Below are 15,286 nucleotides of genomic sequence, written 5' to 3' on the forward strand. Positions count from 1 at the left end.
TCTCAGCAGGAGAAGGATGAACCACTCATCCTGCCTACATAGCAAACCACTAGGGGAAGGTTGAACCACTCACCCTATGGTTGCTCATCACTCCAAGAAGTACCCCATGCCCCCCGGAGCTCCCAGAGCTCAATATCCATATCATACAGGACCCTCAGGAGAGGGTCTCTCCACGACTCCTAGTCGTTCTCAGAAAGTCAAGAATTTGACCTTTCCCAGGGGTTTCATCTGAATATCGGCGACCTGCACATCAGTCCCAGAGTGATGGAGCCTTCTTGCTCCCCATTGTACCATATCCCAGATAAAGTGGTACCTGATGTCTATATGCTTGGAGCGATCATAGAACACGGGATTCTTCAACAATCGAATCCCCCTCTAGTTGTCACAGAAGATCACGATGGTATCCAGCACGTGTCCAAACAGCTCACAGAAGAGCTTCCACAACCAGATAGCTTCACAGGAGGCCATACTCACAGCTATGTATCCGGCCTCATCAATGCTCAAAACAACCGACTTCTGCTTCCTGCTCATCCAGGATATCGAAGCAGAACCCAAAGAGAACTAGCACCCATAAGTGCTCTTGTGATCCTCCACACTGCCTGCCTAATTAGCATCAAAATGATCATGCAACTTCACATTTCCGGCAGTGTATCTCAATCCATGAGAGATTGTGCCCTGAAGATATCTCAAATGATTCTTGGCACCAATCCAGTGAGGCTCAACCATATATGAGCTCAACATGCTAACTGCAAAACATATATCCGGACAGGAGTTCACCAAGAACATCAATGCTAGTATGAGTTTATGAAACTCAGAGGCATTTCCCAAATCAAGTCCGGCATCACTACCGCATAACTTCTTAAAGTTAGGCTTCATCGAGGTAGTCACGGGCTTGCAGTTCACCATTCCAAATCCGAAATCCAACTCCCTCTTACTTTTGCAAATGAGAGGGTCTGCACCTGTCAAAAAGAGGTCGTCCTCATAAGGTACCAGTATGAGAGGTCTATCATCCACAACCTTAAAGCAATGGTTTGGATCGGCTTCACTCCTAGTGAATCTCAGCTTCATTAGATAGCTATCAATCCTCTCTTACCAAGCCCAGGGTGCTTGCTTCAAGCCATAGAGACCTTTCTTCAACCAACATACATGAGATTCCCGAACATGAATCTCAAACCCCTCGGGTTGATCTACATTTGTGGTCTTGTTATAACATGAGGGGAATGGTCCCCTTGTAAGATTTCCTTCGGTACATCTCGAACATGTACCTTCATGCTCTTCTTTGAATGTAGGCATCCTTGTCACCATCTGTCTTACATCGAGTAGGGCCCCATAATGAAGATGGGAAGACCTCCGGTGCTATAGAAGAAATGTGTCAACCAACATGGTCCCCAATGGACTTCTTGCAGCTTGATACAAATTGCCAACCCCAAAGCCAAGAGTAAAAGCATCTTGAAAAAATCATTTTTCAAACATGTACCTTTCCATCGATGAATGCCACCTTGAAACCTTTGACTTTCATTGCCGAAATGGACACCAGGTTCTTCTTGATATCAGGTACATAAAGGACTTCTAGTAAATGAATCGTGCTACCCTCATTCAATTGAAGGGTGGCATTCCCTACATTCTTTCTGGGATAGGTGGCATCGACTCCAAGAATAATCTCCGAGATTGTTTCCTTCTCTATCATATTAGAGAGCACTTCCTTGAATCCAATGAAGTGGAGTTCCTTGCTTTCCTTGAAGAGTCAGCGATTTCCTTGATGACCTGCATTCCTTTTATCATTGAAGATGCCCCTAGAATGATTGTTATCATCATCAAGTGATGTTTCCCTTCTATTTCGACACTTCCTCGCATAATGGCCAGACTTATTACAAGCAATGCATCTGTCTTTCCTTCCATTCTTAGATTCAGACTTCCCATTGAAGTGACCTATAGGTAGGCCACCAGATGCTTCCATTGTGCCACTTTGATAATCTTCTTTGCTTCGACTTCACCCTTGGTGAATTTGAAGTGGGATGAGGAACCCATTGATCCTTTTGACTTTGTCCAACTGTCTTTGGTGATTGCTCTTTCACTCTTGCTTGGGCTTTATCTTCGCCTCACCTCTGATACCATGTTAACTTTAGGTATGTTCTATGCTTACGCAATTTATTTCAATTTTTTTCATATTATCCCAATGACAATATTCAGATTAGCAATCACATCAGCATGATAGGAAAGTGCAGATAGAACATAAACATAAATCGCAGAAAACAAGCCAAGACAAAAGGACACAAGATGTGGCGCTAGCCAGTGACGAACCCCAATGTGGGGAAACCCTTGATCAATTCTTCTATGACGAACCCCAGTGTGGGGAAACCCTTGATCAATTCTTCCTATATTCTTCGATAGTTCAACAGAGAGAGATAGTACATATACATCAGAATTCAACACTTTGACTTGTCAAAATAAGAGCATAGATATGCACCATGAAGATGACATAATGAGGTTGCAGATCTGAGGACATGGACTACAGTTCTGAACTTGGGTGAAGGCAAACATTCTTCCAAAGTTATTCCATCACCATGTTGCATCCATCACCATGCTGCATCCAACCATCACTATGTTGCACTTGATTATACTGCATCCATCATCACTATGTTGCACTTCATTATACAGCATTCATCATGCTGCATCCATCATCACTATGATGCACTTCATTATATTGCATCCATCATGTTGTCACCTACACTCAATGCATACTGCAATGGAACAGCCTTAGCTTCTTGTTATGGCTTGCAGCCTAACAGAGCAGCTGGCTGTAGCAATAGCTTCTTCGAACATGTCTCATAAACACTTAATTCATGCCCAGACATAATCCTGATACAACATTGTCTCCTTCACTAATTCAAGCTGCATTTATGGCTCTGTTGGTATGCTTAGAGTTTCCTTTAACTGTGATTAGAGACCTCTCTGTTGACTGCAATATTAGGGCCTCTTTCTAGCTAAGAATTCGAACCATACTTGTTGAGGAAAGGCCTTCTCTGGACAGCGTACAAACACAGTGATAGGAGACCTTCATTGGCAGTGGATAAGGGCTACATCTGTCAGCGTATGGGAGTCTAACTGCTGCGTAGATTGGGGCCTTCATGAGCTGAGAACAGATCCTTTAGACAACGTGAAAGGGGCACCCTTAACTGCGGATTAGAACACCCTTGAGGACTGCGGCTAAGGTAAGGTTAGATCATACATACACTGCGTATAGAAGCCCTTTCTTGACAGCGTTTAGGGCCTGTCTTCCATAGCTGATTAAACCTTCTTTCTACAGTCATTTAATAGCATCTATAGGGCTACATCAGTCCCTCTATTCTCTGCGGCTAGGGCAAATAGGAGCCTCATCAATCTGCGGATTGGGGCTCCCAGATTAGGCTGCATATGATTGCCTCTTGACTGCGTTTAGACTGCGGATCGGATCCCTTCCTTTGACAACATATAAATCTCTTCCTTGACAGTGTTAGAACTTCTCCTTGCTGCACTTATAGAAGCCTCATCCATGACTGTGTTGAGGTCTTTCTTTCATGAATGCTAGGGCTTCTTCATTAGGGCAGCGTTAGAGCTTCTCCATTAGGGCAGCGCAGAGCCTAAGGCACTCCCTCTAGATCTCTCCTTCATCAAAACCCAAAACAGAAATGAAGAGAGATCACAAGAGTGTGTGTGTAAATGACTTGAAGGTCACCTCTATTTATAGTAAAACATTGAGGACAGGTGGGGGAAATTTGGTTGCTAGCCGACCTTGACGAATTGTCACATAACACAAATAAATTCATATCTCCCTGAATATATGTCGGAATCGGATGATCTTTAGATCAATCCTGCATCTCTCGACAAGAGGAATCCAAGAAAAATATCAGCTGCCATAAATAAGAAGGCCCACATAGAGTTTGGCCCTAGTTTCCAATTTTAACAGTCCCCATTAATATTATGAAGATAATAAAATAAAATGGAGGGTTGTTTTGCCACAACAGAATGTCACCTTAAACATGAAAAGGAAAAATAGGAAGCTTGCACATATGAACAGGAGTATATTCCCAATAACTTCACCACTTACTAAGGATGTGCAGCCATCAAGTGCTAGGAATCTAACCACAACTCTCCTTGGGATGATGCTTTGTGCTTCCTCCACCCCCATGCCTCCTCTCGTGCCTCTTTTATGTTTTTGTCTTTTTTTGGCAACTTGCATAGGATGTTGGCTGGATGACACTTCCAACATTTCTATTTTGAACTCTACCAGAGAAGACTATATTGGTAGAAGACTATATTGGAGATGCTTGGAGCAAGCCACCTTACCACATTACAATGAGTTTGATTTTTGTTTGTGCCATTTGAGTGTCTTTGGTGGTACAATTTCTTTGTTTCTCTTTCACTTACCACATAATCACATCTTTTAGTTCTCTTTTTGTAGTGAAATCCATTCGATGTTTATACAAAGTAAAGTAAATTTTATGTCATAATGAACACCTTGAAGCAGTGGCATTCTTGAAATGTAAAAGGGACCACTGTCAATCATTTCTGTCACACAATTTCTTAACTGTTAGTTCAATGGTTGGATTCTTACTATAACATCTTGACTTGTTTATTTATCCCAACACCCTAATTTGCAGCTGTCCACTCAAAGTGCTGCTTACCACTGCATGCATGTTAGCCATATTAGAGCATGTGAAAGGGAATAAAGTATAAATTGGGATTTTCCCATATATTTATCACAGATTTTTACCCCAATAGATTAAAATCTCTAGCTGTTGACATACTAAAATGCTTCAAAAAAAATATATTAAAATTTAAAATATTTGATAGCACCAAAAGCAGACTGTGTCCCAAACTTTCAACCTTAGCACAACCCACTTCCACTCATATTTCAGCTCTCTGGTAAGTAATTGAAAAACTCATTTCCTCAACTACCTCATCATTGCTTTCTTTAGACTCTCCCGCATTATTTTTCATTTAATCTGAAAGTGGTCATCAAGCAACTAACATGTTAATAGCAGCCTTCCAAAACAGGTACATGTACATAATAATTATGAGTAGAATATTGGCACTGAGAAAACATATTTTATTTCTATGACTCCTTTGCTAAGAAGTGATTATTTGGCAAGATCAGATCAATCAGAAATCTCTCCAATCTCAGTGTTCAAAGTATGATATATCTTATATTTAGACGTAGCATTGTTCTTCACTGGCATCTGTCTTGACTACAAATCAATGAAGGTGAAACACCATAGATTACTTGAACAATCGGGATCCCTTCAACCCATTTAAGTATAAATAAAAAGAGATGCTCAAAGCAATCTTACTCGTGCTTCTTTTCTATCACAAATACTGCAGAATGTAACTAATCACAGTCAAAATGTCTATCACTCAACATATGGTATTAAAGGGATATAACAAAAACTCACACAGAATATCCACCACACTTCTTGTAATCAAATAGCTTATACAAATATACATATGAGAGCTCGCAGATTACAGCCAATGTAATCATTAAATAATTTTTGGTTGGACAAAGTATAGTAGTAAACAACTCAGCTCATTCTTTTTTGCTTTGACAGAATAGATACACCCCTCATGGCATGGCAACTTAGCCAAAGAGATTATATTTCTCAAAAACATGTATAATAGTAAACAATTGAGCTCATCATCTTTTGGAACATTGCCAAGCTTTCTATTAATCTCCAAACTGCAATTCTGGAGACCCTTCATTCGTTTGAGATTCCAACAGAAACTTCCATAGATAGAATTTTATTCTCTTTTTTTGCTGTCCTCCATAATATGCACACCAGATTGGAGCTCCTGCAGAGGGTCAGTCGATATTGAATTTTTCAAATCACTTTATTTGAATCCCTGATCTTCTCTTTCTTTCTCTCCCATTTCAACTTTCAATATGGTCAACTCAACATTCTTTTCATCATTTGCTTGCTGCATCTTTTCTATCGTTGAATGAAGATTCACAATATTCTCAGAAGCAAGTTGAAGCTGTTGGTTTTTGCTTTTTAGACGGTTAACATAGTCTTCTTCCATTACCTTCAGTTGATTCCAAACGAAGTCTCTCTCTCTTAAGAGTGCAGAGACCTCATGCTTCCTAAGAGAACTAAGCCTTTTACGATCACTCTTTACTTTGCCCATCTCAATACGATGATCCTTCTCCATCTTAACAAGTGACTCCTGAAGATTTCGAGTTTTTTCCTCTAATTCCAAGATTATCTGTGATCTCTGCCGGTCAGCTATTGCTTCCTTCTCACTTTCAAGGAATCTCTCATTCAAAGCTTGAGCTCCAGCCTGGAAAAACCTCCAGCCAAACAAAACAAACAATAGAGATGAAGAGGAGAAAACAATACCACAAGAAGCTAGTAGTAAAACATTGGTAGACAACAAATGCTAGCAATGACGATATTACCTGCTCTTCTTTAAGCTGTATCAGCAATAATTCATTTTGTGTTTGGAGTTCTTCCAAATCATCCAATGCAAAGTCTGTTTCATACGAGGGTTCGCAACAAAAATTAGAAATAGTAGTATATTCCTAATGCCAAACTGGTCAAAATAAAGAGTGCCATAAGCATTTGTGTTTTATATTTTTTTAAATTAAACATGCCAAGGTAGATAATATTTAGTCCTGTTCACGAAAATACAAGTGGTAACAATAAATAATGACAATATGGACACCATTCTAGCATTCAAATCTTATAAGGCAAGTTCAAACAATAAAAAAAAAAAAATGGTACATACTAAATAAGCTGGCATCTGAAATCTTTTTGAATATATTATCACTGTAATTCCAAGATTACATGTTTCCAGAAAAATGTTGTGTTATTCAAACAAGATCATCGTTAGCTGTCTTTTCACCTATAAATTGATCTCTTATACAGTCTGGCAAGAAGACTTAAGAATTGAATCACGTGCCATCCTCAAACTATATAATTGGTCCCTCAAACAGAGAACCCCAGTTTCATTCTGTGTCTTGTATAAATCTTTCAGTATCCCAAGCTTCTTGAAAGGTCCTTGCATTTTGCAGATATAACACAATGTTATATGAGACTACCATACCTGTGATTGTAAGGGCTTGTCTATCTGTCATTGTAAGCTTCTTGCTAATAAAAATTATTTGGCCTTGTTACCACACAATCTCACACCCAAATATGTAAGTCCCAAAACCTAAGTGAAAATTTGTGGAGCTAGGAGGTTGGCCACTGTCACCTCACCAACTCTCCTCTGCACTTTGGGCTAGGGTAAATGGAATCCTAACCAAGGAGGGCTTTCCTATGGATTGCTAGGTCCGCTTTGTTGAGTTGGAAAAATGCAACAAATGGAAAATGGAGAGTTTAAAAGGTTGGAGACTAGTTCCTTGTTTGGGCAATGGAGTCATAAGCAACCAATTGGCATGTCATACAACCACCATAATTTGGGGACAAAAGATAATCAATTGATGTGAATGACTTAACTCTAATTTGGTTGCTTGACTTTAAAATGTAATGTTAAAGAAGGTAAGAAAAAATTCAAAAGTGGCCCCTACCAAAGAATATCAACAAATCCACCTAATCAATTGATGTAGAATAGGTTATTTTTATCATGAAGGTAAATGACTCGAAAGGGAGATAAGACAGAGAAAACCGTTACCCCACATGTTTCGAAAAAGGTAGACACACCTTTCTTTGGCCCTTGCTTTGTCTTCGTCATCCATACACCTAGAAATAAAACCTTCAATTGCACCTAGAACAAACATCCACACAAAGAATTGTATCATATAACAGCATTACTTAGACAAAGAAAAGATAGTTACAACTCTAATGATTTAGAGCTTCTTTTATTCACCAAGAATGTCACAAGTACAAATTGGAGAGAGAAACCTTCATGTGGCTGTTAGCTCAACTCTCATCTACAACAAAATATTATTTTTCTTATGAGGATCTCCAAGGAAAATACTAAAAATATTTACAATAACCTAAGTGGGCAAATTGGCTAGAAAGCCCCATAGAAAACACTTATATACAATGTCCTTGATGAGTGTAATGCCACATGTCATCTTCCTCAATTTTCTAGCCCATGCAAGGCGTATACATAGAGCCACTTGTCCTCCATATGTGCAAGGTGCTCTACAAGATATAACCACCTCAATAAAATAATAGAAATGCCTAGTCAAATGAGGTTGAGCACTTTCCTAAATGTGTGCATGGATGCCAAGCGTACAAGCCTCATGATAAGGAAACTCTCCCAAAATAACCACCTTCAAATAAAAATATTATTTCCTAGCAAAGGAATAGGTCAAATCTCCAAATAGATGAGTAAGTGATGTGTAAAGCTCCATGAAGAGAGTGCTCTCAAAATAAACCTACAAATGCCCAGTGTCATGCATGGGTGCTTCTTCTAGAACCTTTTTGACCAAGAAATAATATAAAACTCATTTGCCCTTGGTCTTTGAGCTTCCTTGCTTCATGACATCAATGTAGCAACAAAATAATCCTCTAGACAAGTGCACCCTTGTTTTTTGTGCTTTTGTGAGTCAACTTTGAATAAAATGAAGCATCAAAATATTTCTTTGACAAGTGTGCCCTTGAGAAAAGTGATTTGTGTCCACATTAGATCCACCATAATAATTATGCATGCATGTGGACTTGAAGAGGGATAGTGTCCCCTTGATACTTGTGAATTTGTAACCACCTTTGACCAATTCAACCATGAAAGAACCTTCATTGAGAGGTGCCCTAAATTCTTATGCAAATGGGTCTTCATCAAATCCATATTATCTCCTCAAAAATTGTGCAACTCGACACCCTTTAACCAAGTCAAGCTATCACTAGTAACTTACAAGTGTGCAAGCTATAAACAAGGTTTATGCAGGGAGTATGTCCTCATAGTGGAGTTCAACACCTAGGGATGAGTGCATGAGTGGATAAGGTGGGTGAAGTGGGGGGCCAAAACCCGAGGGTGCATTACCCCTCTGTCAGTGGGGGTACAGACTTTTTTAGTGCATCATTCACCACCATTGTAAGCCCAAGGTCACAAGTCAAAGCCTTGTAAAAACCATATGAGGCCATGTATTAGGTCTCCTTGACCTATGTCTTATCAGTGAGTCTATATCTATTGTGATTGGACAACCATGCCTTGTCCCTTGAAAGCTTCATCTAAGCAATCTCATCCCTAACCAAATTGCAAGACCTTGGGAGGCTTCTCATGAGGACTCGTGGTTTATTGGGAGCCTTGCTTTTGTAGAATAGAGTTTGTAGGTGACCTTGACCTTGGTGTAGTATTACTCATGAGTCATGACATCTCTCACGACATCGCAATCTCTTGCGACAACTTTCACATTTTTCGAGGGAGTTCACAATTCCCAATGCAAAATGGTCTAGGTTGTCAAAAAGTCAACCCAATCTCATATTATAGAGCATGATGAGAGAATTCCATGCCATGTGTAATTTTCCCAATTTGAGCCTCTAGTGACTAGTTACAGCTCGGTCAAACTTTGTCAACAATACAGGAAAAGCTTCCAGGGGGATTTTTAGGCAAAGCATTCGGTTGTGTGTGACATGCATGACATCAAAAGTGGTTTACTCAATGAGAGGAACAAAACCCACATTTAGATTTTGCAATCCTTGAGGGCGTTAGAGATCATCCACTTGGGCATGTTAATGTGGCAGCATAAGTTTCCAAGAGGCTTAATTAGAAATTTTTTGAGTTATGTAGCCCTCCCAGTTTCAAGGTTTTAGCATAAAGTTTAATGCCCTCAACCCCAAACTGTTACATGATATAAAACTTATAATGCTAATTAACTTGCAACATTCATGACTACTCTACACTTGGCATTTTTCTTTCCAACTGATAAGAAAATAATGAGAAGCACACACTGAATTGGATACACCTTTTACAAAATGATTTTTGGTCAACGAAGACCCAGGAAAAAACCCCACAATGGGGAAAACCAGTTCTAAGGAGGATTTAATATTAGCTTCTTGGGAAAATTATTACAAAGATATTAACAACAAAAATGTACTTATCTCTCCCTTAGGAAGAGTGCCACTATAAGTCCACTATCAACTTGACTTTTGAACCACAGACTGTGCTTCTTGTTCAACGTTCAAAGCATAGAAACTCAGACTTCTGGTTGCTTTTATCTCACTTGAAATTCGGGCCTTAAGACAGACTTTCACTGCATGGAAAATCGAGCCAATCAACCTGTTGTCTTATCCTTGAATTGCATGCAAACTCTCTCTGCCATTGTTCCAAAAAATGCATTGACTGCTACAGGAGTGGCATCAAAATTTGTGCAAACTACCTCTAGAAATGCATGCAGCCTATAGCTTTTCTCTACTAGGAAAAATCTTCAACCAGACTTCAGTTTCTACCTAAAACTATGTGCTAAAATGCTCTCGCTGCCTCCTTGATTTTCGTGCTCCCTCCTTGGGCTTAAACTCGACCTCCTAGGAACTCAAGCCTGTCATAGTTTCTATTTTTCTTTGTTGTAAACTCTTCAGACTTCTCCTTCAGTTGTGTTCCTCCTCTTCTCCTTGCTCCCTCTCTCTTCTCCAAAATACTCATGTGATGAATGAATGAGCTCAATAGCTTTTTCTCCCTTTTCATCTCTCATTAAATAGGAGAACCCTAACCCTATTGATCAAGGGCTAAGATTAGATCTCAACCCATGAGATCAATGGTGGAGATAATTCCCTCACTTGACCCCCTTTTAATGTGCCCCCCCCCCTTGTTAATGACTCCTAGTCACTTTATAACTTTAGTTTTGTACCTTGTATTTTTTCTCCACATAAAGTCAACTTTAAAATATAAAATGACTTCAATATTAGAAAGTACTTTAGTACTTTTCCTCATACATTCACTTTAAGACATAAAGTGACTTATTATAAAGTACCTAGTACATGTGCCACCTAAAGTGACTTATTATAAAGTACCTAGTACATGTGCCACCTAAAGTGACTTTTTCACCATGATTTTAATATAACCCATAAATTCACATGCCAAAACGGTAATTAAAGTGTCTTCCTAGGCAAAAAGGCTAATGCAATAGGAAACACCTCCTTGGCACCTTTATTTTTAACACTCCCTCTTTCCGAGGAAAGTGTTTCTCACCACTCCCATCCTATCATTGAAATAAACATGTTTGCCCCTTGCAATGACTTGGTGAGAATATCTGCAACCTATTACCAGGGATATATATTGAAGCCTCATTACTCCTCTTTGAGCCCAATCCCTGATGAAGTAGTACTTGATCTCTATTTTCTTTGACCGGTCATGAAATACTAAATTCTATGTGAGTTTGATGCAACTATGATTATCACAGTATATTGTAGTTGGTCTCAACCTCTGACCAAATAAGCCACATATCATCTTGTGAAGCCAAATATCCTCACAGCTAGCCTGACTAGCTGCAATATACTCAGCTTTCGCTACGCTCAGTGCCACTGATCTCAACTTGTTGTTGAACCATGACACCACTGTCGAACCCAACATGAAACAACATCCAAAAGTTCTCTTCTAGTCACTAACACTGCCTACCGAGTCTGAATTTGTATAACCAGTCAACCTAACTCCATCTCCTCAAATATAGTCCAAACCATAGTCCATCGTGCCCTCTAGGTACCACAACACATGTTTCACAGCCACCCAGTGTACTCTCTTGGGCTCCATCACAAACTCGCTCAATGTGTTGACTGTGAAACAAATATTCAGTCTAGTGTTGACCAGATACATCAACAAACCAATCAACTGACGATATAGTGGGGTTCACCACCTCGAAATCATAAGCTTGCAGCTTCTTCCAGTTGGTGATCGTCGGAGTAGGCATAGGCTTGCAATCCTCCATACGGGATCGCCTAGTATGTCTCTTACATATATGCCCTGTCCCACGAAGATATGCCCATCCTCCTGCCAAACCTCCAACCCCAAAAAGTAATGCATCACTCCCATATCATTCATGTCAAACTCTGAAGCAAGGTCCCTCTTACAGTGCTAGATGAGTCTATCCTCTCCTATAATAAACAAGGCATCCACCTAGAGAACCCGAATGAGTGGATCGTTACCAATCATGATCAAGTATAGGTTCAGATCTACATCACTCTTCTAGAAACCCATCTGTTGCAAGTAGGCATCTATCATTTCTTACCATGCTCTCGACGCCTACTTCAATCCATATAAGGCTTTCTTAAGCCTACACACATGAGACTCTCTCCCATGCACCTCAAAGCCATGTGGTTGCTTAATGTACACCTCCTCCTAGATGACCCCATTGAGAAAGGTGGTCTTCGCATCCATTTAGTGAATCCTCAAGTGCATCTCAGCTACTATAGATATCACTGCTCTAATGGAGATATAACGAGCAACTAGTGCGAAGGTCTCCTCATAATCAATTCGCTCTACCTATGAGAACCCCCGCGCCACAAAATGAGCTTTGAACTTCTCCACGCTGCCACCTACAACATGTTTGATCTTGTAGAGCCACCTGGAAGTCACCACTGGCTTGCCCTCAAGTCTCAGCACTATCTCCCACACATCATTCTTCATGATGGAAGCATACTCCACCATGGCATCCCTCCAGATCTGCTGATTAGCAGCCTCCTCGTAGCTACTTGGCTCAATCTATTGAAATGTAACTAGTGTCGGTCTTCATAATTTGTACTTGAGTCATGACTTGATGAAATTATTGATGTACTTGTCAAAAGAAAAAGAAGGAAAAAATATTTGTTAAAGGAAATTATTATTATTGAAATTGGTGTCTTTCCCACCATGTTGTAGTCCTAGGTCAAAGCACCCATTGAGTGCTCTAAGGGTCTTGATGACAAGTCAAAAGGTCAAAGTCATGATGTACTAGCCCCTGGAGGGCTCATGTAACAAAGAAGAAAAAATATTATTGTAAAATGTGATGTCTAGAAGCCTCTAAGGGATGAGTTGGTCAGCCCTTTTCATGTTGGCCCAAGGAGGCCTAATTTCGCTCTTTGAAAGGCTATATAAAGAAGAGCCTAACCTCTTTTGTGACACATCGATCAAGTGAAGTATCTCTATTTTCTAGTGAAGTCTAGGCAAGGAATAAAGAAGGAGAGAGAAGTTCTCTTGGAAGCTAGCGAAAGTTCTTTGGAGATCAGCAAACTAATTAAGGAAGAAAAATTGTCCCTGTTGCCCACACGTGCAAATTTTAGAGGATAACCTAGGGTTTCCTCAGTCTTGTTTTGCAGAGAAGTTGTTTAAGGGTTTGGTTGGCTCATCTCTTGGAAGGTTTGGTCAAGGTCAAGGTCAAGGTCAAGAAGTCTTCATTGAAATTCTATAAGAAGAGATTTTTTGTGGGTTTTCCTCTCTTGGAGAGGTTTTGGCCCTGGCTAGCAACCTACATCTATTGTTCTTGTGTTTGCTTTGTGATCTTCCTATTGGCATTTGTCTTGATGATGAACAGAACTAAATAATAATGCTAATGCTCTAATATAGCTCACAAGAAAATGTCAAGAATTACAGAGAAATCAATTTAATAATCACCCTAACTAACTGCCCTAGATTTCTCAACATGGTTTCAAAGCTAAGGCTTTGGGTAGAGGGCAGAAAGAAGATCAGTTTGGCGTCATATCATCTCAAGGAAATCATTTACCCTAGACTGAATTTATGAAGGCTAAAGGATCAATATTCTGGGCTAAATTACAAGCCCTAACTGCAGAAATAAGAACACTAGCATACACAGAAAAAGTAAGGGGATTTGGAAGGCAATCAAGCCCTGTTCTAGAAGATCGAGAGGCATTCCTAATAGCCCTTTCTAGGCCGAGCACACTGTCAATCAAATCGAAGTTCTGGGCACCTCTTTTCAACCCTCTTCTCTGTAACAAAATTGTAGACCTACTCTAAAAAGATCGTAGGCATGAAAGTTGTGTGTTTGAAGGAGCGAAAAAATTTTGGAGATGGTCGGATAGCTAGAAGAACTTCACTACTTAAACCAAATTCGGCAATCAAGCAATCAAAGCTTTGGATTCATTGTATTAATCTTCTTCTTCATGGTTCTCAAATCTATGAAACAAGGTTGCAGACCTATTCTTGTAAAGCGAAGGCATATAATCTTGAGTTTGAAGGGATCAGAGGGCTAGTCAAACAGCATATGAAAGGTATGTAACCATGAGGTATGTATGGCATATTTTTTGTTAAGGGTCCAACATATATTGTTGTAGGGTTGGTTGATTGTATGGTTCTAGGGTTTGTTGTTCAAATTGTTGACACAAGTCAAACCCTTGTCATATGGAAATCCTAATTATGTTCCCTCAAAGAAACCCTAACCCTCTATCTTTAGGGTTTGTGCACAACCTAGGGCTCTTGTCTAGTAGGCATGGATAAGGTTGATAAGTTATATATAAAACCCTTGGTCTAGGGTTATCACTTGAAAACCCTAGGAATTCAACCTCTAAGTTTCATGGTAACCCTAGATTCACAAGATTGACATCATGTTTTTTTATTGTATACTTCGCTTGGGTGTACTTGTCAATGAAAGATGAAGGTACAAGAAGTAAAGAAAGAAGGATGAATTGATCCTCTGTCTTGGTAAGCATGATGGAAGGAGGGAACCGTAAGGACCCTTGGATCCTTGAGCACTTTGATGTATAAGGACAGATTCATAATCATGGGATTGTGGATGCCTGAAAAGAATGAGTAGCAGTGTAAAATAGAATTCAAAAACCTGATATAACAGTCAACTAGCTGATATAAAGATTTTTGTTGCAAGTCAATAATAAGGATCATTTTTGGATCCTCCTTTGTGATGTCATGAGGTGACTTCTTCAGCTTGGAAGAATGACCATGATCCATTCTATATGTTCTTAGAGCAAACCTCTTAAGAAGCTTGTTGGTTCAGTTGCAGCACGATGGACCTCATCCTAAAAATGAGGAGTAGGGCTAGATGATTGGCCAAGATATGTTCCACTAAAGACTAATGAAATTTGAAAGAAGACCATGATGTTGAAAAAGACATGATATACTGTTAAGTTCTGCACGCTCCTGCTATATGAAGAAGGTTCACTTTGATCTTGCTATTTCGTTGTTGCCTTGGTTTTTGGTCCGAGTTGATATACAGCAAGATGACAGATATGATAGCAGGTTGTAGATAGTTTGATGGTCATGTCCTGATCACTTTCCAAATGTTCAAGATGGAGCCATGTTCATCATTAGTTCTTGATGAAGATGATGATATAACAAAGGGCCATCATAAAAAGGTAACTTTAATTTGATGTTCAATTTTTATATTTGAACTCATCTAGTTGAGTTGAAACAAGGCTACCGAAAG

At 39.6% G+C, this 15,286-nt stretch overlaps 1 protein-coding gene across 1 annotated transcript in view; it reads right to left on the minus strand.

Annotated features, from left to right (window-relative positions):
• Window positions 1-5,649: 5,649 nt before the first annotated feature.
• Window positions 5,650-15,286, minus strand: part of LOC149223840 (cytomatrix protein-like protein) — a 52,146-nt gene continuing 42,509 nt past the window's right edge. Inside the window, exons 4-5 of the mRNA XM_089383414.1 lie at window positions 6,431-6,504; window positions 5,650-6,312 (exon numbers count right to left, since the gene is read on the minus strand). Of these exons, the coding sequence (XP_089239540.1) occupies window positions 5,866-6,312; window positions 6,431-6,504 (521 nt within the window). The 3' untranslated portion in view covers window positions 5,650-5,865. The remainder of the gene's footprint in view (window positions 6,313-6,430; window positions 6,505-15,286) is intronic.

This window comes from Pinus tabuliformis, chromosome Q (genome assembly GCF_031772625.1).
Source record: "Pinus tabuliformis cultivar Carrire ecotype Pingquan chromosome Q, CPIR1, whole genome shotgun sequence".
Classification (NCBI taxonomy): Eukaryota; Viridiplantae; Streptophyta; class Pinopsida; order Pinales; family Pinaceae; genus Pinus; species Pinus tabuliformis.